This window comes from Thunnus maccoyii, chromosome 21 (assembly GCF_910596095.1).
Source record: "Thunnus maccoyii chromosome 21, fThuMac1.1, whole genome shotgun sequence".
Taxonomy (NCBI): Eukaryota; Metazoa; Chordata; class Actinopteri; order Scombriformes; family Scombridae; genus Thunnus; species Thunnus maccoyii.
Window position 1 is genome coordinate 18629516 of NC_056553.1, and position 26911 is coordinate 18656426.

The 26911-nt window shown below is 40.3% G+C and overlaps 1 protein-coding gene and 1 long non-coding RNA gene across 5 annotated transcripts in view; one reads left to right on the forward strand and one right to left on the reverse strand.

Annotated features, from left to right (window-relative positions):
• Positions 1-26911, forward strand: part of LOC121888476 (matrix metalloproteinase-16-like) — a 139070-nt gene that overhangs the window by 47328 nt on the left and 64831 nt on the right. For 2 of the 4 annotated variants that reach the window (XM_042399997.1, XM_042399998.1), the window contains one exon: positions 826-1067. Coding sequence is in view for 2 of the 4 variants with exons in the window: in XM_042399995.1 (XP_042255929.1) it covers positions 6027-6152 (126 nt within the window). In the remaining 2 variants the exon portion in view is untranslated. Of the gene's footprint in view, positions 1-825; positions 1068-5614; positions 6153-26911 lie in introns of those variants that run through there. The other 2 variants (XM_042399995.1, XM_042399996.1) reach the window with 1 other exon arrangement.
• LOC121888477 lies at positions 254-20363 on the reverse strand. Its single transcript, XR_006093247.1, has 3 exons — positions 19806-20363; positions 754-817; positions 254-545 (listed from the first exon to the last, which is right to left on the reverse strand). It is a non-coding gene; the product is annotated as an uncharacterized LOC121888477 (long non-coding RNA).

Genomic DNA, 26911 nt, shown 5'->3' on the forward strand with positions numbered 1-26911 from the left:
TAGGCCAAAACTTTCCATCCTCTATTTAACTGAATGACCAAATAGGCAAAATTCTATTAATCCACCAAAAAAAGGAAAGATGAAAGGGCTAATGGAACAAGTGACGTTGAATATTAGAGCTGTTACTATAACTTGACATGAAAGGAAACCAAGCAACATCTAACAATGTCTTTATTTATCTATGTATGACATAAACAAAGCACTTTAAGAGTTTTTTTTTTAGATGAAATTTAAAATAGTGGCACAAAACAGACAAAGAGTAATGCTGCCAATCGCAAACAATTTGAGGTTTGGTAGAATTTTCATGTGAGTGAAAGCAACCCTGTGAGGGTGAAAAACACCCTGAAATGATTTTGGGTTCAGACCCAAGTCAAATGGTCCAACTGTGAAAAGGCTCTTGTTTGAATAGAGCAGTTATTTCTTACTGGAGTGGTGTTTCCTTTTAGTTGGCTTCAGCTGGCCGTATGATAACACAGCAATCAATCCGAAACCTTGTTGAGAGGGCGGCTTCTCGCTGTGCTTCCAAACCGACCCTGGAGCTTCCTCTGAAAGTGAGAACGTGATCTGATCATGATCCCACCCGACCTCGGAGTTAAAGATGATGTCTGGTTAAAGACAAGGTTTACTTCCAAACTCTTGTGCCAAATATCTTACCAATGAATGACTCATCCCAAGGGAAAAAAGTACTATAGGCTCAAAAATATCTTAAATGATCCAAAAATTTTGGAAGAACTTTACATTTAAATTACCAACCAGCGGCCCACTGCAGATCGCCGCCCTCTCTTCATCTTCCTCTCTTACTTTTTTCTTTATTCCTCTGTGCAGAGAGACAGGGAGACAGACGGGAGGCTTTGGATTAATGCTGCCAGGAGATCCAGGAGGTCTGACTGGGAGCAGATGCAGCAGTTATGAGACAGAGTCATGTTTGGAAAGGGAGGCTTTGAGGATCCTGGCAAAGCTCTGCGCTGGTGGGAGGACCAGTTGGAAAGGGCCAGAACCTTTCAAAAAGGGTATTCAGGATTATCGAGTGAGAGAGGAAATCATTAAGGAGAGGAGAGGAAGAGACGGTGAGTGTGAGAGAATTAAGGAAGGAGAGAGGAAGTTGAGATGAGAAAATGATTCAGCCAGCCAACAAACTTCTAAATGAGCACAAAGACAGGAAGGCAAACTTTCACGCTCAGAAAGTTATTGTCAAGTGTTTTCACAGTTAGGTGTAATGATATTAATGAAATCCTAAAGGGAAACAATGTCTGTGTCACAACTTTTAGGTCCCTGTTTATGCAATTTATTCAGCAACAAACATTGATCCAAATACAATGTATCATCTTCAAGTCAATGGAGCACACAGATGTTTTCTGAGATAGATTAAGGGATGCGAGAGAAGACAAAAACTCATCCATGTGCCCTTAATAGATTGCTTTCTTTGTAGCTCTGTGCTAATAAAAGGGCCTCTAAGCAATACCATTGTGAGATACACGTGCATGTGGTTGGTTGAAAACAAACCAGAAGCTTATGGAGAGCTTAACATGAGAAGTTTTATTCCTTCATTACACAAATCACAAAATAATTTGGTGAAAAATGTTCAATATCTCAAGGGATAAACCTCGCTTTTAGCTTAGAGTGCACAATTAGCCAGTAGCATGAAGTGATCTGGTCAGAGGCCTGGGTTTTAATAAGGTAATGGATAGTTTTGCATGGATACTTGGGAGGAAATAACACTTGTATTAGGGCAAGACTGCTCACACTGTTACTGTGTCATTATGGCAGTTAAATGAATATTTAATGAATGAATCAGTCTGACAGCTGATAGAAGTGGCAGACTGATGGCTTTGGATGGAGGATGCATCATGTTGTCAAGCTCATAATTTTTCATAGAAAAAAAACATCTCTAACTAGCATGTGGAGTCTCTTTTCATGATCCTGTGTGGCTGATGAATAATACTTATTAAATTCTGTATAGCCATTGTTTCTTTTGAATGAAGCTTTGCCTCATTGCCTCTATACACTGTCGTCATCTAATTTGAAGATTTGCATTAATGTTACCCATCTAGCACATATCCATAGTCTGTTATATTTGATGGTAAACAGCAGGATTTTCATACATGCTGACTAATATGGACCTCAGTTGTTGTCCAGTAACTATTAAAAAGATGGCAATGAGCCATGCCGTTGCACTGGATGACATGTTCCTTCGCCAAGTTCCTTGAGAAATGAACAATGCGGTACAAAGTTCAATTCATTGTTGGTTTGGTTCTGCACATGAGGTTTATTTGTTGACAGTAAGAAAAATATATAATATCAATAACAATATCCTGTGGTATGAGGACTGTAACATTTACTAAGTAAGGCAATGAGCACTTGTCACAACAACAGTACAATATATACACTTTCATACGATTGCCTTCTTTTTCCTTCTCCAGCTATATGTGTGAGTATGAGTTTGTCATTTGCTCCATCTGATAAAGGTCCCATACCATATTTTGGATCCATGTATTGTATGTGGGAGGGTCTGGTTTCAGTCATCTTATGGTTACACACTTCAAGGCTGCTGTAACTAATATATTTAAAAGGTATTTCTTGGCCCTCCCGTCCAGGCCTTTAGGTATTACTCCCAATAGTGCCACTGTGGGATTTTGTGGAATGTCCTGTTGGAAAACCTCTTTGAGGGCATCAAATATCTCTCTCCAGAATACACTTAGCTTAGGACATATCCAGAATATATGGGTGTGATTGGCACTGTGTGTTCCACAGTTCCTCTAACATGAGCTGGGATGTGTTGGGCATATCTTGGCTATTATTTCTGAAGAATCTAGTGATTATTTTCCATTTGAATTCCCTCCACGTGTTTAAATTTGTAACTAGAACCGCCTCAGTGCACACCTCCTTCCAAGTGTCCTGTGATATGACCTTGTTCGTTTCCGCTTCCCGTCTCTGCTTTATCTGTAGGGAATTATGTAGATTCATAGATAAAAATATATGATATAATTCACTAATTATTTTCTTATCTCCATTTCCCATTTGTATTCATTGTTGTTGTTCATTTTTCAACTGTTCAAGTGTCTTAAGATTGTCACCACTGAATAACTGGTGCAGATAAACCGGTCTATGATCTGACCATTTTCTAAAGCTGATATCTAAATTGTTAGCTGTAAAGGTCTTTGTAAATTCAATGCTTATTAATGATGCGATTAGCCTTGGTAGCCCAAAAGCTGGCTGTATTTTATTCCAGATTTTAACAGTGATCTTAGTCCAGTCTGCCAGTTCTATTATAGGTGCATCTAGAAAAGGTAGGATTTGCAGGGGCTCTGGACACATATTTTTCGATATTAAGCCAGCATGTGCCATTCTGAATGCCCACTATCAAAGGCTTCATTTGTGCAGCCCAGAAATAATATTTTAAGTTTGGAAGTTTAAGGCCTCCATCTGGGTGTAAAGTTTAACTCTAGGTTGCTTTTTTTTGCCATATAGAACTTGCCACTATAACATAAGTAAGTTATCTGCATGGGACTCCCCGGGTGACTTTATTGTCTATATTCTCATCACTTATGGGGTAAATCAACCAGCTGTGTCTAAACAGGGGCTCAGCTGTGCAAAGGTAAATCAGCTCTTTATGAGTCTGCAGTCCGCCTTCATAGTGTGAACTAATAGCCATGTGGGTCAGCAGACTTCAGAGCACAACACATCCCTTTATCCTATCGACCCGTGATGAACTGTGTCACATGATGTCAATCTCCGAGTATCAGACAGCGTTTGTCATTTACTGTGTGTAGAAGTGTGATGTACATTGAATTCCTGTGTATAAACTGTATTTATAATAGTCCCATTTTGACTTATAGTGAGCATGATGAGGTTAGTTTTAAACTATCCTGGTGTGACAGTGTGTCCTACACAAACTCTTGGGTCACACAGGGGTCAAACAGATAATTGTGCTGAAAAATTGGATTGCTGATGTTTCTCAAAACTTTAAATGGAGTTTCCCATTGAGTTTGATGGGTGAGAATTCCTTAGAGGAGGGTGGTGGTGTGTGTGTGTGCAAATTGAAACCTCATCAATGGGCTAATGGTGTGGCTCACCTAACTTGGCTGTGGCACACACATACACACACACACACACACACACACATGCACTTGTTTCTCATCCCTTGCTGTTAGTCTAAGTGGAAAATCATTGATCTGGCTCATTAGATGTGACCCTTCTCTATTATCCAAGGAGATTAGAGAATGGCTTTAGATACTGCTTTGTTTATGTATTACGAGGGAGCCACAAGTCAACATATCTCTTTTGCCAGGTGACAGCACATATTTTTTAATCTTAATATATGCTACATAAACTTATAACAATATGCTTTATATTGAGTGTGACAAAGATGGGACCTTGATGAAAGCCTTGCCGGTAAAAGCAGACTCTTTAAACCTTGAAAACATCAGTCACTTTAGAGTATGACAGGCCTGACGGGCATCATCATCATCACCCACTGTACTGGAAGACGTGCTGTGACACAAAAGACTCTTCTGGGTAGGATTAGTCACCTACAGTGTATCACGCTGAGGGTTATGGTTGTGTTTGAATTGAACACTGAGCCTTTTATCGCCCTCTAGTGGACTTGAAGGATCTACAAAATAAATACAGTAAATGACACCATACAGACAGACAGAAATACAATAGAACATGCTGTCTTGTGCTGGTAGATAGAAAATATGCAAACATAAAACACCTTTTTTCACCTTTTTTTCTTTAAAGTGTTCTCATACAACTTTCTATGCAACTCACTGAAACATTTATGTCAGGAAAAAATATAGGTATAATTAATTAAGGCTGTATAAAAGCAAAGCCTCAACTGCATTTTGTCCTGATATACACTCACTGGCCACTTCATTATGATAATTCTACTTTATGTTTATTATTCAGGTCGTAGTGGGTAGTGAGTGCATTATATTTAATGGTGTTCCTAATATTTTGTCCACTCCATTAACATACATGAGGGGGGTAAAATATTAGGAACATTTTTCAATATAATGCACTCCAGGACACCACCACCACCACCCACTACAACCTCTGTAATAAACATAAAGTGGAATTATCACCTTTCTGAAAATGTCACAAAAGCTGAAATATACAAGCTTCGTAAATGTATAATTTATGGTAGAGTTGTTGTATTGGATTGTATTAGATTGCACAGGTGTAGCTAATAAAGTGGCCAGTGAGCGTAGGTCATTAACTATATATTTCTTACATGTTTTCTCTCCACTTTTCTTATATATTTTAGTTATTCATAAATGAAAGCAAAATAATAAAAAAAAGCTCAGTACTTTCCTGTATCACGATTTCTCCAAACCGGTGATGTAAAAATATGCTTGAAAAGTGGAATAAAGAGACTTTTTGTGCGTATTTAGAAAGTTATGGGCAAAAGTTGTATCCTGATAAACGGACACTGCTGTTGGGTGACAGAGGTGAAATATTGGACCGAGTGTTTGTTTACATGAACAAGTAGGCTATAGGCTAATGTACTGCCTGTAAAAAAAAACAGCGACCTGTAAGATTAACAGAACCATCTCAAACACAGAGTGACTGTTTTGATTTTATAGGAGGATGTGGATGAGGAGCGGGATGGGGGCGCGCCTGCCAGTGCGCACATGCGCATTCGGTGGGAAACACGATTGAAAACGGGCAGCTATGCCGCGCGGTGCGGAAAACGGGCTGGACGCGTCCGCTTGGAACAACGGCCGGTGTACTGGAGGACTCACCCGGGGACAGCGGGACCGGGAGGCTGCTGACAGGCGTTAACAGCGACTCTATCCCCGGGGGGAATAACCTCCAGCTGGAACCGAGAGCGCTCGACGAATCCGCTCCTTCTCCCCTTCTCTCCTCTCCTCTCCTCTCTGCTTTCGGCACCGCAAGAGAGACACCGAGGCTTCAGCAATGTTGCTGCTAAACGTCTAGGATTTATTCCCGGTGTCCGTTTGTTTTTGTATCGACTGTAAATAAAACTGAGCAGAGACAAGAAGCGACAACAAGCGGGGTTCACTATGGTTTTACCGGCGCTCCGCAGTAGGAGATGTCTTAATAGCAGCTGTATGGGGACGTTATGTTTGCAGTTGTTGCTGTGGATTTTATGTGCCGTGAACGGAGAGGAGCAGCCGTTCAGTGTGGAGGTAAGAAGCGGGACTCTTATTTGTTGACATCATGAGATTTCATTATAGGAGCAAGAGTCACGCTTTTCCCTCCTCACAGTTTGAAATATTTCTTCTTTTTTTTTCTTTTTTTTTGGTCTGGTTTCACAAGCAGCCTGTCTGAGGCACATTGTAGCCCGGGTTCATTCTGTGTTGGGGCTTCAACAACAATCAGGCTCTTTGTGAGATGTCCAGCTGGGCTGTCCCATCCTATCCCCTTCTCCACTTTCTTATTTTTCTTTTTAAGGAAAAAAAACACCCACATAATCTGGAGGGGAAGTGAATTCAATGATTGTATTCTTGTTTTTTTTTTGCCTTTATGTGCTTGTTTATGTTGTTCTCAAAGTGAGAAGTCTCACCAAGTGAAGAGAGGAGAGCCTTATTTTCAGTGTAGGAATTGTCTTTAAAGACAGTAAAGAAAGGCTGCAAGACTGACTGTTGCAGTTTTGAATCCACTCTGACCATGTTGTCTCTCCACATAAACACATCATATTCATGCAATTCAATCCTGAGTCAACAGCAAAAATCTTCCCAAAGAAGTCAGTAGGGCAGATATTCAGAGTGGATCCAATGCCAGATGTTTGAGTTTCCAGGAGTCCGTGACTTGAAATTTTTCAAACAGGACATGAGAACCTCCGCTTTAGAAGCACTTGTGTCATGAAATCAAAAGCAGCACATACTCTAAGGCTAATTTCTGTTTAAAAAAAAAAAAAAAAAAGGCAGATTTTAAGGGGCTACAGGCAGCGATTTGGGCAGCTAGATGAGATTTAAACAGAGCAAAAAACCTTTCTTTTCAAACTGAGCTTTTAACCTGATCTGCAGCTTTAATAGATTGTTAAAAGCCTTCAGGCTACAAGTGTTACACCAATAAACTTAAACACACAGTCAGCTTTATAAAAAAAAAATAAAAAATCAATATTTATTCTTTTTGTCTTTTTTTTCTCCTGCTTTTCGAGACTTGCATACTACCGATCCTGCAGAGCCAACACAAGCTCGCCTCCTTTTTGAGTGAAATTTGGGTACATTTTGATCTGTCTATTTGACATCCTCCTTTATTTAGCCAGAGTTGAATGCATAAGCCTATCATAAAGTGTTACAGCGCGCCCCGCTAAACCCCCCTCGCTGTCTCTCACACTTGGCTGCACACACACAGACACCACACAGGAACATCCTGGCATGTCTACTGACAGTCATTCAAGTCCTACATCCACATATCCACATGATTTGCAAGCTTGGCATGCCGCACCGTTCCCTTTGGAGAAAGGCAGGCAGCAGATTCAGTCCAGATGCTACAGGTTATTCGGTTAAAATGTCCAAGCTCACATGACAGAAAGAGGAAGACGGTTAGAGAGATGTAAAGAGGGCTGTTCTTTTCACTCAGCAGATGTATCTTAATGCACACTGGACTGAGTAAGTTGACCGTTTTCTCCTAAAATGACTAAAAAAGCTTTTTTTTCTTGGCCAAACAGATGTCAGAACCCATTCGTCACAGTAATATCTAGCCTTGTTCTCTGTTGCAAGATGAAATTAACTATATAAATAAAACCAAGTATTGATTATGGCTGGAATCAACATCATCATCATCATATTTTAGTATTTATTTCAAGTTCTCAAGTCGCCTCAACATTTCCTTCTCCCACATCTTCCGCCTCCATTTGCATGTTGTCATCCTCCCTCAGCTCTTTCCTCTCTAATTTCTTTCTCACGCTTTGCTTTTCTTTGTGAATATTGTCATGATCCTGCCCGTTTTATGCAAGCTACTTGTAATTTAGTGATCTCGGAATTGTTATTCTTATGTAATTCGGTCTGTGGCAGCCGAGTGCTTTGACTTTTTAATGTCTGAAACGTGCCCTTGTAGCTCTATGGGCGAAACCACAGGAGACATGAGACCTTTTAATTTGAAAAGATGTATTTTCGGTTTATTGTCGTCGCAGACAAAATGTTTTTCAGCTTCCTGATGAGACAGCATGAGTTATGGCGTTGTAAAGCCTCCCTGTATTGACGTTTACGTTGTAACGCGAGCCGTTTACGGTGCCTAATTAAACCATCATCATTGTTCAAGGTATCTCAGAAGTGAGGGTCTGCTGGAAAGCCTGTGACTGACATTTCCCCCAATGCTCATGAGCAAACTTTAAAGATCCTCTCCAGACATGTTTGAGGACATATAAAAACACTCATCTTGGAGTAATAAATCGTGCCTGACATGTTTTTCCACCAAAAATGTTAAATTACCATGTTAAGAATCCTTAAAACGTCTCCTTCTACCTCTTTAAAAACCCTCAATATATGAATATGCAAATATTGTTCATTTCAAATGTTTAACTGCAGGACACAAGTTGTCTTCTACTTCACAGAGAAGTGCATTCTCAGTTTATGTGCATCGGAGATGTCAAGTTTCCACATCACACTTGTGTAAGTTGTATACTGGTCCACGATTGGCTCCTAACTAGTTGTGATGTCACAAATCATGCTCGTAGGTTTGCACCTTTAAACTGGGGTTTAAGGTGAGAACAGAGGAACTTTTCCTCCTTCAGCAGATGAATGTGTAAACAAACTCTGCACGTACACAGACTCCTTCTGCACAGTGACGCTCAAACATCCAGCTGAAGGAACAAGAAGGAAAAAACACATTTTCGAGTAGAGGGGAACTTTAAAGGTTTGAACAATGAGTTGTCTTTTTAAAGCAGTGGTTCCAGTGCAACTAAAAAAGCCAGACTGGCCAACTTTCAAGTGTGGATGTCAAGTAGGACGTCTCCGGAGGAAAGATTGCACATTCAGTGAGCAAAGAGTTATAAAATTTGATGCAACAGAATGCAAAAAAGATACTTTATTTGACCCAGAGGGGCAGTTAAGTGGGGCTAAGTCACAGCCTAACACGTGTCTTACAGTATGTATTTGTCCCAGTTCAGAAGCCTCGTCCAGAATGATGCTGCATTTGGACAAAACTAACAGCTACTAGAAGGATGATTGACGTCTGTGTGTGCTGTTTTGTTGCTGGTTAGAGAAAGTCTGCTCTCAGTGTGGAGATTGCAGGAGCCACTTACTGGACTTGTTATGACTATGTGTCCACAGGTTATGGAGGGTAATAATGAAGAGTACGATGAGTATTTTTCTCTAAATAACAGGTGTGCTTTGATGTGGGAGGTCATCCAGAACCTGGCCTGTAATTGCTGGCCAGACTGCGGTCTTTTAGAGAACTTTACCCTCCTGGATGGCAGCTTTAGTGCCGACTTCCTGGATTTGGCTTCATGGCAGAAATGACTGTATCACCACTGTTCCCCAACAACGTTTCTCCTTTTCTTTTCTTTCTTTTTTTTTTTTTCTCTTTGGATTGCAATTTTACAGAAAGTACAGCCTGCAGCTGAGAGATAAAACAGTAATTAATACCAACTTGTAAGACCTCACTTCAACACTATGCATCTGCCAGTCTGTGCTCACTCCTGAAATATTTCTGAAAGCTTTTCAGCTTTTGTTTACCTGACTGTCTTCCCTGAAGAAGTAATTTTCTCTGCAAATGCGACAATGTCCTTAACAACGGCACAGCCACGAGTTAATTTCATTTATCTCCTCGTGAGTTTTATTTTCCGTTTCAATCCATATTGATTATGTGTGAAAAACCGATGACTTTGTGTGTGAGCCGGTGAATTCATTATGAATGTTTTTTCTCTGTGAGGCCAGATACTGTAGGTGGGCTATGCAAGCAGTGGAGCTAACTTGAGTTATTTTTATCATTAGTTCTTATATAACACAGAGTAATTAAGAGAGAGATAATGGATTTTTAATCTCTTTTTCTTGTCTGTGTACGACGGTGTCAGTTAGGATGAAATTTCGCTTAATCTTGCATAAGAGTTTTCTCACAAACACGCAGGCATCTGGAGTAGTGTTCAGCTACTGTATGTGTTCCTATCATACAGGCCCTGTTCACACCTGTGATTAACATAAGTCTTAGGTGATCTGATCACAAGTGGGCGGCTCTTAAGTACGTCAGTTCACACCTGGCTTAGAATATGTCTCCACATGCGTCTTGAGTGACCGCTTGTGATCGGATCTCACTTCCTCGCTCTATATGTGAATAAACATGTACATTATTTCTGTTTGCAAAGACCAAATGCGGTGCAGAGGAGAGCAAAACTCGGGAGAGACTCAGTAGCCACACATTTCTGGTCCACTTTAAAGGTCAGTCCACTTTAAGTGAGCCTGGTCAGGTTAGGCTAACCCGTTGTCGCTAACTTTGAGGCTAACCCACTTCACTTGACTCAGCAGGTGGGAAGCAAGACACGGGAACTTGGCTTTGGTTTTGAGGAGTTGTAGCATTTATTCACTGACAAACAGCTTAAACTGTACACACATTGCACTGCTACATTCACAGCTATACTGCTAACTTCATACTCTCTGCTCCAGTCATCAGCCTCCTTGTCGTTTCTCACTTTAATATGACGCCACTGGCATGCAAGTGAGTACATACTTCCACTTACATAGAGGACAGGTCACGTGAGTAGGCGGTCCTTCAATGTGGTCCAGGACACATTCGGTCCACACTACTGAAAGAACGTGGTCATATGCGGCCCAGACCATCTCCGAATGTGGTCTGGGTAATCGGATCTCAGTGCGTCCTCAATGTGTCTTGGGTGCATTCACACCTGTACTTAGAGCTGTCCACTTGTGATCGGATCACCCAAGACGCATTTTTAAATGGCAGGTGTGAACAGGGCCTCTGTTTAAAGTGGTAGCTGAAGATACAACATCACATTTAGCAGTGATGAAAGCCAAATGCTTTGCTGGTTTTGCATCGGATTGAAGCTGCTCCAGAATTAACGGTTGAAGCTTTGAATGCAGGCATCATGTGACTGATACGTACATTTCAAGAATTCTCTTAACATGTCAGTGAAACAGGAAAATATTCACTCGACATGCCTGTGTGTTTCCAACTGTGTCAGTGAGATAAAATCCTCATTGTATCCCTCACATGTCTGTGCTCTGTAGTCTTACCTTCTTTTCTCTCCGTTGGGATTTGAGATATTTTGACTCATGGATGATTTTTTTTCTTCTTTTCTTCACTACAGTAGCTTTTTCCAAGAAACATGACAACAACAATGTGGAAGAGCCAAAGCTTTATGAGCATTTCTTTGCTTCGGTCACACTCAGTATTTCTCAGCGAGGCATCAGGTGCAGCGCTTCCCTCTGAGTCACATTAAGTGTTTGAATCATGCCGCTGTGCTCACCGGAGACAAAGCGAAGTTGCTTAGTCAGAGATAATCTGCTGCACAACAAAGAGAGAGCAAAGTTGCTCCGGTGTACTCCCATCTGTTAACACATCCTGTCTCAGATGGATGAATGAATTAATAAAAGCTGGTTTGGCTCCACTCTGCTGGCTGTCAGTTGTAATTATTAACTCCACCGTGGATTTGATCTTTTCCCTCTGTCTGTCTGTTTGTCTGTCAGCGTGGTGACTCAGATATTTATGAGCAGATTTCCATGAAATGTGGTCGACAAATATAAAATCATGAAACAACTGATTAGACTTTGTTCAGGATCCAGAAACCATGTGCTCCGACTACTCAATTAGTGGTTATTTTCATTATCGATGAGTCTTTTGATTATGAATTAATCAGTCAGAAAATGGTGGTAAATGTTGACCACTGTTTCCTAAAGACTCCTCACAGGTCTTGTTTTGCTCCAACCAAATAATAATTGAAAGATATTCAGTTTACTATCATGAAGGATTAAAGAAACCAGGAAATATTCACATGTAAGAAGCGGGAAGCCAAGAATCTTTGCATTTTTTTTTTCTTGGAAAAAATGACTCAGAACGATCGACTAATCGTTGCAGCTCTAATTTCTTGTGGTGAAGAGACTTCCTAAAAAAAAAAAAAAAAAAAAAACGCAAACCAAACCAACGTAAAACCACAACTTGTTTTTTTTTTCTACAGTTTGGTTTTTGTACAGATTAAACAATATAGATACAATGTGAGGACATTTCTGAGCTTGGGAAGGTGGAAATTTTTGTTCTACATGTTTGAATAGTTTAGTCTCATCAGTATCTGGGTGTAGATTTCAGCCATCGCATACCGCTGTAACTACTGTAGCCGTTTTCAACACTCCGCGAACTCCGAGCACGGTCTCGTCCAATGCAAACTACTTAGCGCTGTTGTCACCATGTGGGGAATGGTAGAGCTTCATTCCCATCACCGATCGTGTTACCAGTTGGCATGCTCGACCTCTGAGTGGCATCTGAATAATGGAAAGCAACTGGTGTGAATGTGTGCGCTAGTGTCTGTTTCTATGTGTTGTGGCTTCTCCTACTTTCATGGATTTTTGTTCTCACTGCTCAGTGTTTGTGCATGTGTTCATCTGTAGCCACGCCGTGTAATTGACCCAGCATGCAGTGTGTGTTTGTGTGTGTGTGTGTGTGTGTGGTTGTCTGTCTTCCCAGTCATATTTGCACGGAGGCCAGTGGCTTCCATCTCCCTCCCTGCCCTCAGATCTGCTGCGGTCCTGACGGTCACCAGACCAAAGAAAAGAAGTGGTAGATTTTTGTTATTCAGAGAGTCATTGCTGGACTAAATTTAGGCTTTAATATAACTGCATAACAATCCAAAACTGTGTTACAATAATCTGAAAGATCTTATTTGCTATTTTTGGTGATAAGAGCTCAGTGGCATATTGTTTTAGGCGCTGCATTTCCCAGAAATCACTTGGCAGTCAAACAGTGTACATGGTACTTTTGGTGTGTTTTTCCTTGAATTTTCTGTTAATGAAGTTTGATGTTCTTTTTCTTTCCTCTGCCACGGTGGTTATCAGCAATGGTACTTAACTACTCTACACAGTTGTACAAAATAGCCCTTAAATTGAAAATGCATCACTTTTGCAATGGAGGGTTGTTTTTTTTTTTTTTTTTGCCTCCCAGAAATAAATGTTCAGAGCAGCAAATGTAAAAAACCTTTTATCAACTGACTGCTATTTAAATTGCCTTTCTGTTACCCCAGTCATTGATTTACATGAAAATATAGTCAGTTATTATTTATTTTCTTCTTGAAACTTCAAACTACCGACGACACACACAACAACAACGGCTTTTTAAACAATCTATATGATTATCACCCTTATCTTTAACAAATTAGATGTTAAATAGTTGCTGTTGTTTCCATGCAGCCTTATTTTCCTCCCACATACACTTTTTATGTATGAGCTTACCTTGTATGCCTGTGTGTGTGTGTGTGCAGGCGTGTATATGAGTATATTTATATTTGTGTGCTTCGCCCTCATTTCTCACTGCGCCGTCATATGTATTGCAAGTACACAAACACACACACTCGCGCAGCTCTCTTGACGTCATTTGGCTTCGATAACAGAGCAGATTTCTGAGCCACTGGGGTGTCTGTGTCAGTCTGTTCATCCAATCCTACAGAAATACACAACACCCGCACTGACCTAAATGATTCATAATCACAAAGACATACACACACACACACATATACAGACACCTGATTTCCCTCAGCAGCCGCTTGTTATTGTCGTGTTTTGTTCTAAATCTTTCTCTCTCTCTGTGTGTCAACAGACAATCTTTCTCTCTCGGAGCTGCTTCTTCTTTGGTCACAGCTTACTGAGCTGTTAAATCTTTAATGTGACTGACAACTGCAACATTAGATGATGCCATCGGGGCATCGCATGTAAGGCTGTCAATTAAGCTGTTGACAGAAATGCTTGTGTGTGTGTGTATGCAAAGGGATGTGTGCAGTTTCACATTTTTACACAACACAGTTTTGTGAGTTGCACTCGGTGTCTGTTTGCAATAATGTAATCGCATACCAGCATGTTTGAATATGTGATTACTGTTCATTCCAAAATGAACACAAGTGGGTACCTGAATATCAATCAGCCTTGTGGAGGTTTTTTTTTTTTTCTTCTTGTATGATTGAGAGCATACTGCAGAGGGAGTTTATAAAACATCAGTTGATGTCATAATCTAGTCTATTTTTTTCCCATTTTCCAACATCGTTAGTTGTCAAAATGCTTCGGAAAACCCCAAAAGACTATCCACTCAAAAAGGCATCGCTCTGATCAGTATGTATGATCAGACTGTGACATTTTTGGGTGACATTTTTGTGACATTTTGTCCTAATGGGGGCCACTGAGATGGTGAACATCGTATGCATAAAGCATTTTTTTTTTTTTTTTGAATATATGTGTGTAGGCGCCAGGGGCTAAATATATAGCCTCAGCCTCTGCAGTGATCACACTGCATCAGGTCGCGAGGTGCAGAGGTTAGTTTTGGTATAAGTTAAAAGTTCTGTTGACTCTCCTGAATCTTATGCAAATGGAAAATACAGTATGAATTCAACTACAGCGGTTCAAATTATGTGTGTGGGTTTGTGGTTACTGGTGTGGGCAGGAAGGCTGCGGTTGCCTTGACGACCCTGGCACACTCGCCAGTGGTTCCGCGTGTCCCGATGAATTATTCAAGGTGGTCAGAGGCGGGCAGGCTTTCCCAGGAGGCCGTGATCATGTTTCGGCGAGTCACCTGTACCGAGTGCTCCGGTCAGTCGCTCCCAGCTGCCCGGCTGACTCCCTGGATGTGTCGACGCAATATCTCTCCTCTGCCAAATACTCAGAAATGTAGAAAGCATCTTTTTTAAATTGTCGGACCAGTGGTTAGTGGCTTCTTTGAATAAAGGTGCAGTGAAGCAAGTTTTCTCTTAAGTTGTCTGTTTTGAGCGTCTGTCTAACCATGAAAATTGGATGTTCTTACCAGTCATAAAAATACAATAAATCTTTTCTTTAACAATCTCCATAAATATCAAAGCTGGAATGATTCTGACGTCTGATTTCTTCTTCAATTGCTTTCTTAAGTTTGTAATAATTGGTAGACCTGTTATTTGTGGTGTAAAAAAAAAAAAGGACTTGGGGCAAAGTTCTTTACTGATTAATATCCTAGCAGGGAGCTAATTGTTTTCACTCAGCATCCCTGGGTGTAAATTGTTCACAGGGTAGATGAATAGAATGAAAACCAGAGGACTCACAGTACTTACAGGTACTGGACCACAGCAGGGGAATTTGTTGAGGAACTTATTGTCCTTTTTTACAGCTTTTGCAGGCAGTTTTTGGCAGAAACTCATCCCGCTGACACTTCACACGTCAAACAAAATAACACACCTGTCACTCTGTGTTTGTGGAAGGGTACGGAGTGCCATATGGCTCACAACCTGACCAACGTATCTGCTATAAAATAATGTGAAACATTATCTTGGAGGTTAAGTTACCGCTAACAGATGGATCTTCTGAATTATGAAAGAAAGTTTATATAGGTGTATCTGAACTGTTAGAAATATGCAGGAACGTTATGTGAACTCAGGGTGAGTAATACTGTTAAATATACAAGGCACCGTTTATCTCCTCTGTCCTGTCCTGCCTATAAACCTTCTCTGAGTAGCTCAGGCTTGTAAACACACTCCACTTTCTGGCTCGAGCAATCATTGGCAGTCTGTGGCAAACCTGCACTGATCACAAGCATGATTTAAACGTTTGGTCTAAACAGTCTAAGCCTAATTGCCTCTAATATTGTAAGCCCCGGGGTGAGTGAGTGGTTTTTTTTAAATTCTTTTTCTTATGAGACCCAGTTTATTGTAGCATTTCCCAAAGAAAGTCTGATTCCAGCGCATTAAAGCCGCAGTTACCTTTTAAACACACCAGACTAAGAGCTCATTTCTCCCCCCGATATTACTTTTTCATGCTATATATGGTTTCTCATTAAATTTTCAGCCATTTTTAAAGTCACTTTAATGTCAAAAGTACACCGTCACCTTCTGACTAAAGCTCAGCTGTCATGTCCACAACTCACCGTAAACCGTTAATGCACATGTGATCCGCTGCACAAGTGACTCGCTGCCCCTGTAACCTGAGGGACCCAGCTCCTATCAGCTGATCAGTCACAACCGTCAACATCCGCTACACGCTGTCTGCGCGTTGCTATGCCGACCAGGCTTCCCGAGGCACGCCTCATCCATAATAGAGCGTTTCCACCGCCTTAAGCCTTAGGTTGGCCTTTTGATGGCACCCATCAGCTAATTAGCTCGCCTTCTGCTCGTCAGGTAGCGGGCCAAGCTGGCTGGTTAAGAGGTGGTTCGAGGACATGAACGCCTCGGGTTCACCTCAGTTCAGTGCCTGTGTGAGGCATCTGGATGAGGACAGGGCTTCTGAATCACTCCAGAACTCTGCCCTTTCTTTTACCGGGTAACTTGCTTGTTATTTTCCTGACGTGTGGAGTGTTTTGGTACCACAGGCTGAGCTGCTCAAGATGACAATATTTTCTGGTTTTAGTCTTGCTCTTAGAGACTATTCTTTAAGTCTTATATTTGGGTATTAAACTCTTTCGGCTCAGATTTTTCAACTCTAAGTAAGATATAGTTGTAAATGCAGCAAAATGACCTTTAAGATTAGCTACTGTATGAGCTGTTTTTCTCATAGTGTGACAAAGGTGAAAAGGAAAAGCACTCTCTGTGAAAGTATAGAGAAGCGAGGTGAGGCCGGGCTCTTCTTGCATCAGAAGTAAGAGAGAATTCTACTTCAAAGTGGAGTGAAATCAAGTGTGGAGAGCCCAAAAATAGGCACTGATGCATTTCAGACATTTTAGCCTTCATCGGGGCATGCTGGTGGACTCCTTATCTTTCCATTTCAAGAGTGCGATGATTTCTGGAGAGGTTTAACCTCATTATTAGCTCTCTACTCTTTCAGGAAGTGCTCATTGCGTTTTTAACAACATAATGATCACATTGCACATTATGTTTGTTTTATGACGTGTTCACACTTGGCTGGTTTGATTCAGTTGAAGCCTGGTGTGGGTTAGGGTCCGGGGGCTGGGGGCTGAATGCGTGAATGGATCAAAGAAACATGCCAAAAATGATTTCTGGTTCATTAAACAAGAAACATTTTTATCTGATATCATAACAAATACATGTTTTTCTTTTCATGTTGCTATTAGACATGAAATCTATCTCCTTTTGTTTCTAGCAGAGCTTTTTGTTATTTATAACAGCTGAAGTCCACTTGCACTCTCATTGGCACTCTACATTTTGGGAAGTGCACTAATACATTTTCTTGCTGAGAGTTCAATGACAAGATTGATACCACTCAAATACAGTGTATATATATACACTGCAAATATGAAGCTACAGCCAGGAGACCGTTAGCTTAGCATAGCATAAAGACAGAGAATGAGGAAGAGCAAGCACTTAACCCCCCTTAAAACCATAACATGTCATCATTACACTTTGTTTTTTTTGCACAGATTACACAAGATAAAGTGAGTTTTAAAGGTGCTGGTCACTGGATTTCCAGCTTTATCTTATGCTAAGCTAAGCTAACCAGCTGCTGACTGAAGCTTCATATTTAACGGACATATAAGACGGCAGTATCAATCTTGTATAACTCTCAGCGAGAAAGTAAGTGTTTTTCCCAAAGTATCAAACTATTCCTTTATGCTCATATCCAGTTATTTCTTTTTTTAGCTCTGTGTTGATGATGCAGGTTGAGAAATCCCCGTCAGCCTCTGTGACTTGGTGATTTCAATTTTCAGTTTGGTTTGGTGTGTCAACTCTAAATGGGCAAGAATGAAAATTCACCAATGTATAATCTTCCCTCTTTGATCCAGGGAACTGAACTACAGATGTGAACATGCCCATAATATCTCTTCATTAACAATTCATGAAGCTTTTCTCCCCCCTGTTATGATCTGATACTTTGGCCAAGATAATTATTATGCCTTAGTGATGTTTTTAGTTCCCCAGACAGTTTCCCTGAGCTCTGTTTACAGTAGTGTTGCTGTGGGCTCTAGTGAGCCACTTATAATGCAGCACTACATGAGCTATGGTTACCATTCTGTGTCATTATTATTACACCAACATGAAGTCCAAATTGCAGCTATATCGAGCAGCACCGACTATACTTACAAGCTCCCTCGTTATCCATTTTCGGAGAGAGGATGCCGAGGAATGTCTGTCTTATTGAATAAGGAGGCTGTCGTGCAGGAGCCTCCTGCTCTCAAGAATCCTTACATCGGCAGAACACCGGGAACCATAGATCACGAAGAGAGTGAATCAATGAAAAAGAGAACAGGGCAGCAGAGAGGGAGAATAACGAAAGAAAACAGAAAGAGATAACCAGAGAGAGAGAGAGTGAAAGGTAGGGTCCTGATTCAGCAAAACACATCTTTACGATCTACTCTCCATAGGATTATAAGAAGAAGGGTCACTATCCTGGAAGTAGTGAAGCACTGGGAGAATGTCTTACTAGTCACTGGAGTTAAAATGAATGGAGTAATGTTCTGAAAGTCAGAATAATGCTGAATTTACCCAAACATTCAGTTTGCCACTGTCTCCAACTTTAGGCTTTAATAAAAATCTGTTGTTTTGTTTGTTTTGAGAATATTAGTGACTGTCTATTAGCATGTATTCTACTACTTTTGAGAACTTGTACAACGACATGGACGCTTCATCTCTTATAATTCCAGGCCCATGTGTTTTTTTTCCTTCCCAAAAGAAGTCACAGAATACTAATAACGTGTGGGCTGAGATAATCTATAAACTTTGGCACGATGATGGAATTAGAGATCAAAGACTTGGATTCAATCTTTGAAAGTTTATGCAGTATTAATATATGTAAGCCTTGAGCTTGTGCCTCTCTGAATCTTGTATTGGAGCGTGTGCAACTTTTGTGTCTGTTTGACCATGGAAGTTTTAGGTTTTTCTGTGTGACTGATGAACAAAGGAAGGACACAAGTGTCCAAGAAAAGTTACAGCTTTTGGAAAATAATGAAATGAGTTGAGTAGCCTGAACAGAGTCGCTGAGATATGGAGTATTTGACTGGATGAGAATAAAAACAAACACAACTTATCCGAAGTTACGGTTTAGCAAAAATGGGGCTTTGTCAAGTCTGAGAAAACAACTCTGATGATGTCATTGTGATGTCATTAGGGTTATCTCAGCTTGGGCTTGGAGACGACAAATGTGTAACAAAGTCTGCTTACAAACTGATGTGTGGAGTTTGAAAGATGTGGACACTTAACAAATGGGAAAGGTATTAAAAAAATGGAATTGGTTGCATCATGGGAAATGCAGGAAAGAGTACTTTGGAGCTTGACCCATAACGGGGAGTAAAATTCAGGTCAAAAAGTTAGTCTCTTGTGAGTCCCTCCACTAAAAGTGCAATACTAAGATGCTCTAGTCCTCCTCAAAGCCAATAATCATCTACAATCGTCAAGCCCCAGTGTGTATGACATTTATCTGTAATTCTATATCCACATCTACATGAACAAAACACAAGTCAATTACAGTATCAATAGTCAAATATTGATTAATCTACAAAATGTAGCTGAAGAAGAGACACAGTGACCAGAATGACTCAGCTGACTGTTTGCTGTCACTGTGGAAAGTTGCATTGAAACTACAGGCGGCTCTTTTCTGCTATATTCATTTGAAGCACCAGTGTGACAGCTACACCCTCCATATCCTCTTTCTCATTTTGTTATGTGACACTGAAAACACACACACACACACACACACACACACACACATCATCCAATATCCTGTCAGTGTCTGAGTGACAGACATATCCAGCAACAGTCTCAGCTTCGTGTTTACCTGTCTTTTCTTTTCTGATGGCTCTAATACATCTCTGGATCTGATAATGGCTGCATTATCTGAAAGCACAAACACAACACACCGCCTCTCTTAATACTTACTGCCAACGCCTCTTCACTGTCATGTTTTCTTCTGCAGCTCCTCATTTACATAATACTCTTGACATACTGCAACAATACTTTTTCATATACACTTTTATTATGTTCTGAGCAGTGCTCAAAACAGAAAAAAAAATCCAAGATATTATTTATCTGTACATGTAGATGAAATTCATAGGAAATATGTTCTGTACATCACAGAATACATTGTTCTCAGTTGTAAAATGCAAATAAAATTGAAATGAATAGATAGTTTCTGTCTGTTTGGTATGAGTGGTGCATTTTTCAAACAGCAAAAAGAATAAATAAGTCTTCACAGTCTCCTTCATCTTCAAAAAAAAGTAGTCTTACTTTTTCTAAACCCGTCAGATACTTGCGTTGAATTGAAATGTTTCTCTACAGGCACAATCAAGCTGTATTCTTTAAGACTGCAGGAGAAAAACAACCTCATACTGTTTGGATTTTTGTTTGGCTAAATATGCAGTGCCACGTCTAAGTCATATACTTTTTCATCAATATCTTTTTTTATTTTTTTCCCTCCTTCCACCCAAAAACACCAGGGAATTCACCGGGGCAGTGGTTAGGACAAAGCCAAATGTGGTTACAATAAAAAAACTCCGATGTCAGAGAGGAGATGTGAGGGAGGGACATGGGAGAGGACAGATGATTACAGGAGAAGAAAAGGGAAAGTAGACATTAGGAGGAGAAGGAATGGCAGTAGAGAGTGACATGACAGAGAGAAGATATGGGAAAAGGAAACATGAAGCATTGCAGAGAGCGAGAGGAGACAAATCAAGTGAATTTTATTTGTATAGCGTCAAATCACAACAGAAGTTATCTCAGGGCACTTTTCATATAAAGCAGGTCTAGACCGTACTCTACAATATTATTTACCCAACATTCCCCCATGAGCAAGCACTTGCCGACAGTGGTAAGAAAAAACTCCCCTTTAATGGGAAGAAACCTTGAGCAGAACCAGGCTCTGGGTGGGCGGCCATCTGCCTTGACCGGTTGGGTTGAAAGAGAGCAGGAGGAAAGAGAGCATAGCACAATGCAAGTTCCACATAGAGATGTATAGTGATAATAATGGTGGTAGTAATAATAATAATAATTGTAGTAGTGGGTGTTGAGCAGGGTCACGGGGGCAGTTGGAGGCTTGCAATTACAGATCCAGATTCTACACCTCCGGAGGCAGAAATACCTGCAGAAAGCAACAGGAGGAGAAAGACAAGAAAGCACAAAACTATGGGGAAGAAGCCAAGTTTGTAACATGCATTAATGAGACATGAATGCACACAGATGGAGATGGGGAGGAGGAGAGAGGAGCTCAGTGCATCATGGGAAGTCCCCCGGCAGGCTAGGCCTATAGCAGCATAATTAGGAGATGGTCTAAGCCTGAGCCAGCCCTAACTATAAGGTTTATCAAAAAAGCAAAGTTTTAATCCTACTCTTAAACATAGAGAGGGTGTCTACCTCCTGGACCCAAACTGGAAGATGGTTCCACAGGAGAGGAGCCAGATAGCTGAAGGCTCTGCCTCCCATTCTACTTTTGGAGACTCTAGGAACCACAAGTAAGCCTGCATACTGGGAGCACAGTGTTCTAGTTGGGATAATTGGGTACTATGAGCTCTTTAAGATATGATGGTGCCTGACCATTTAGGGCTTTCTAGGTGAGGAGAAGGACTTTAAATTGTAGTCTGGATTTTACAGGAAGCCAATGCAGCGAAGCTAAAATGGGAGAAATTTGATCTCTTTACCTAGTTCTTGTCAGTACATGTGCAGCTGCATTCTGGACCAGCTGGAGAGTCTTCAGAGACTTGTTAGGGCAGCCTAATAATAAGGAATTGCAATAATCTAGCCTAGAAGTAACAAATGCATGGACTAGTTTTTCTGCATCTTTTTGAGACAGGATGTGCCTGATTTTTGCAATATAACGTAAGTGAAAAAAGGCAGTTCTTGAAATTTGTTTTATGTGGGAGTTAATGGACATATCCTGATCAAAGATAACTCCCAGATTCCTTACGGTGGTCCTGGAGGCCAGGGCAATGCCGTCTAGAGGAGCTATATCATTAGATAATGTGTTTCTAAGGTGTTTAGGGTCAAGCACAATAACTTCAGTTTTGTCTGAGTTTAGTAGCAGAAAATTGCAGGTCATCCAGGTCTGTTTGGAGTTTAGTTAACTGATTGGTTTCATCTGGCTTCATTGATAAATATAACTGGGTATTGTCCGCATAAAAATGAAAATTGATGGAGTGTTTCCAAAATAATATTACCTAAAGGAAGCATATATAAGGTGAATAGTACTGGTCCGAGCATAGAACCTTGTGGAACTTCATATCTAACCTTTGCCTTTATGGAGGATTCATCATTAACATGTACAAACTGAAATCGATCTGATAAATAGGACTTAAAGTAGCTCAGTGCGGTTCCTTTAATGCCAATTAAATGTTCCAGTCTCTGTAATAGGATGTGGTGGTCAATGGTGTCAAATGCAGCACTAAGATCTAACAAGACAAGTACAGACAGAAGTCCTTTGTCCTATGCAATTAGGTCATTTGTAAATTTCACCAGTGCTGTGTCTGTGCTATGATGTGCTCCAAATCCTGACTGAAAATCCTCAGATAAACTATTGTTATGTAGAAACTCATACAACTGAGTGTTGACTGCTTTCTCTTAGAGAAAAAGGGTTGGTGAGATATAGGTCTATAGTTGGCTAAAACACCTGAATCAAGAGTAGGCTTCTTAAGAGGTTTAATTACAGCTACTTTAAAGGACTGTGATACATAGTCTGTTACTAAAGACAAATTGATCATATCTAATAAAGAAGTGCTAACTAAGAATAAAACTTCCTTGAACAGCCCAGTTGGGATGGGGTCTAAGAGACACATTGATTATTTAGATGAAGAAATCATTGAAGTTAGTTCAGGAAGGTCGATTGGAGAAAAACAGTCTAAATATATATCAGGTTTTACAGCTGTTTCTAAGGTTCCTGTGTTTGGGGGTAAATTGGTGCCAGTTGAGGGCAAGAGGTGATGAATTTTGTGTCCTATAGTTAGAAGTTTATCATTAAAGAAGCTCATGAAGTTGTTACTACTGAGAACTATAGGGATGCATGGATCAATAGAGATCAATAGAGTTTCAGACAAATCATCATAAATAAATTCTCCTATTTTGTTGTGCTATTGCAGTGGTGGTGTTAATTTTGATTAGGATTTTATGTATAACTTTTCTGTGTACTTTAGATTTAATTGATTGAAGTGGTCGGGGGTCAGACACAGTTTCTATGTGGTTTTGGGTGGGTAACTGCTCTAATGGGAGTGCAGAGAAGTGTGTAGAACTGCAGCTCTGCCTTCTGGTCTCAACTCTGGGTTGTCATGGTTTTGGTCTACTAATAAACTTGGCCATATCTCTAGATATGAAAGCTGCTCCATCCAACGTGGGCTGTATGCCGTGTCTCCTAATCAGGTCAACCAGTTCTTCCCCAGAGAGTCCACCAATTATCTACAAAGCCCACATCGTTTGCTGGACACCACCTCGACAGCCAGCAGTTGAGTGATGATGTGGTTATACATTTCATCACTGGTCAGATTTGGCAGGGGCCCAGATAAAACTACGGAGTTCAACATTGTCTTTGCATATGTACACATTGACCCAACATTAATTTTAGTGACCTCCAATTGGCGTAATCGGGAGTCGTCACCGCCGAAGTGAATAATTTTACTTTACTTATGCTTATCCTTATCCAGCAGTATCTAATAGGATTCTATGTTGCTTTGGCCCCAGGAATACATTTGATGATGGCTGCCGGTGTCACTAACTTCACATTTCTCACGATAGAGTTACCAGTAATCAGAGTTGGTTTCTCAGCGGATGTGTCGCTGAGTGGGGAGACCCTATTAGAAACATGAACTGGTTGGTGGTGAACTGTGGGCTTCTGCTTAGGGCTATGCTTCCTTTGGTCACTCAGCCACCTCCCGGCTGCTCCAGAGCTGCCTTGGGAACAGTAAAAGCTACGCTGGGTCTGCTTGCACCGGCTACTAGGGGCTGATTAACTACAGCAGCTAACAATTGGGTTTCCATGGTGTGGAGCCGCATTTCTAATTCACTGAGCCTCGCCTCCATCACGGCAAATAAAATATATTTATTACATGTACCATTATCACTAAAGGAGGGAAAGTAATAGTTAAACATAAGACACACCGAGCAAGAGACAGCAAGAGAGCGAGAGGGAGAGAGAGAAGTCATCGCTAACTGCTAAACTAAAGTAACCAGCAGATCTGAGTAGCATGTAAACAACTGTGGGATTAGTGAGAAAGCCGCTAACAGAAGGAGAGCTTGAGCAGAGCTAGTGTAAGTTTAAATGTTTAAATTTAAATGTACAGCAGGTAATTAGCCATTGTAATGAAGAATATAGCAAAATTAACTGGGTTGAGATAGAGCAGCAAAATTGCTACCAGTAACACAGAAACACCGACACCCAGAAATAAAACACTATGCTTACCACAGCATGTCGGCACAGCAGGCAGGCTGTGCGGTATTTACCAGTCAAGATCGTACAGTTTAATTGTTGTGTGATGCCTGCTGGTTTAAGGTATTTGAATAAAATAAGCTTTATTACTGGGCCACAAAGATGATTGTTTGGCTTACCTGTAATTTAATGTAAAGATATAATGTGAATGTTGTTTCAGGTAAAATCTAATTCACAATCTATAAATCTGAAACAAAGATTTGATATGTTAAAAGGGCAGTCCACCAATTTTACACATGAAGATTACTTTACTGGTCTTGTGTGGAACTAATGAAAATATTTGAGTAATGTCCTTTGTGGCTCTTGAGGATCTTTGTCAAGTCTGGGAAAACACCTCTGATGTCATAGTGATGTCATGAGGGTTATCTCACCTTGGCTTGAGACTACAAATTTAGAACGCAAAACTGCTGTTATAAGGTGGGGTTTGGAAGTTTGAAAGATGTGGCTATTTACCAGATGGGGAAGATCTAACTAAGACACATTATCAAGTTGCATTATGGGAAATGTAGGATCCATTGTTTTTGGAGCTTGACCCATACAAAGGGACTAAAAGTCAGGGTATTCTGCTTCTGCTTCAAGTTTTATCTTTCTTTTTCTTTTTTCTTTAAAATCTCTTTCAAATCCCCAACTTTATAGAAGTCCTGCACTAAATTGCTGAAGTAGTTTTGAAACTTTAAACTGTAATTTGGAAAGTTAAAAATAGGATGTAAAATTGAGATTTGAATGTCTGTAATAACTGCTCTGCAGTGGTAATGTTTGCAGTGTAATGTTTGCAAAGATTTAATTTCAGAGTTTCTGAGTACACCTTGCAGAGCTTCAACACACACCTCCAGAGATTAAAACATGCCCTTTCAGCTTTGCATGCTGGGATTTATGACATCATTTTAACACTGAAAAAAAGAAGCTTAAAAACAACTCAAACTAGACTTGGCGGGGTATAACAGAGGCATTTTTTGTGTTTTTCACACTCATAGTTTAAACTTTTAAAGCTTACTTTCAGTTTTGTAGATTGTGAATTTCATACTGTCACCTTATAATGTGACTTTCTCAAACCAGATTACAGGTCCATCCATGCAAAACAATAACAGAGCATATGAGTTTGTTTCAGAAAGATATTTATTGATTGTTTTGTTTGTGTTTGTCTGTGAGCATGTGTGGCTGTTGTATTGTCTTGAGATTTTTCACTTGGAGGCCTGATTCACTGTGGGCTGTCATGTGTTTAGCTGAGCTTTGTCAGTGTCACTGGGCTTTAGTAAGTGTGTGTCTTTTTAAGTGTTCTTGTGAGTGTATAGCCTGTTTGCAAGTGTTTCATGACTGTGTGTCTACATCTTTGTCTACCTTTGTGCACGTGTGTAGGTATGTGTGCTGTGCGTGTGTATGATTACGGAGCTGTAGTTTCAGTACCTGAGCAGCTGAATGAAAATCTCCCATGCACCTCTCTCCCCAGAGGTCTATTCAGAGTGTAAAAACCTGACACACATCATAATGTTATCACCCACTCACCGAGTGCAAGGAAAGGGGAGGGGGGAGGGGGGTAGCAAGCATAGATAGAAGTGGGAAGGCAGTGGGAAATCCATTAAATAGACCAGAGCACCCAGCAGAGGAAGATACAGAGAGGAAATGAAGGAGGGAAAAGGTGGAAGAAAGATTGACATATGAGGAGGAACCTCAGGGCGTGCAGGAGAAGTGCGAAGAAATGTGACTCATGACTTTTTGACAAGAGTTGGGTGTGATAAGTCATTGCTGCAGAGTGTGAATCTGTGCATGTGCCTACCTATAGTCCTCAGGGGACAGGAGGTGGGTAGGCAGAACATCAGCGATTTGTCAGAGTGCCAATCACAGCACAGATAAACTACAGAGAGAAAGTCTGGTTTAGATACAGCAGCTTCCTCTGCATTTATCATGAGACACTTGCGTATTTGTGCATTTTGGGTTCTTTGTATTGTTCACTCAGATTATGGGATGGGCAATAAATCAAGATATTATCAATATAATGATGTAAGACTCAATGTCTTCTAGGATTTTGGATATTGTAAAATCAAGATTTATCCGTAACACTTCATTTTTTGGTTTGTAATTTGCAATTTCCTGAAAACAACCATGTAATTTCATACTAAGTGTGGAGAAAATGGAAAGAATTTTCTGACATTATTTGAATTTAAGTAGTTGTGTTGAGATTAAAAATAGTTTTCAGAGGAATTTCTTTGAAATAACTGCTCCAATTAAATCTAAGTAAACATTATATTCATTCATTATTAACTATTAAAAACTTTCTGTATATATTGAATTGTATGCCTGCCTAGAGACACATTTTACATTTTTGCATGCTCAGCTGACCTGCTGTTGACTAATTAACTGGAGGTTTTATCAATTAAACACTGTCTCCATTTCCCCCATAACTGGTACTATTATGAAGAAGACCTTCTCAGAAAACTTTACTATGAATTTAGTTATGAGTTCCTTCATAGGAAACTATGGGA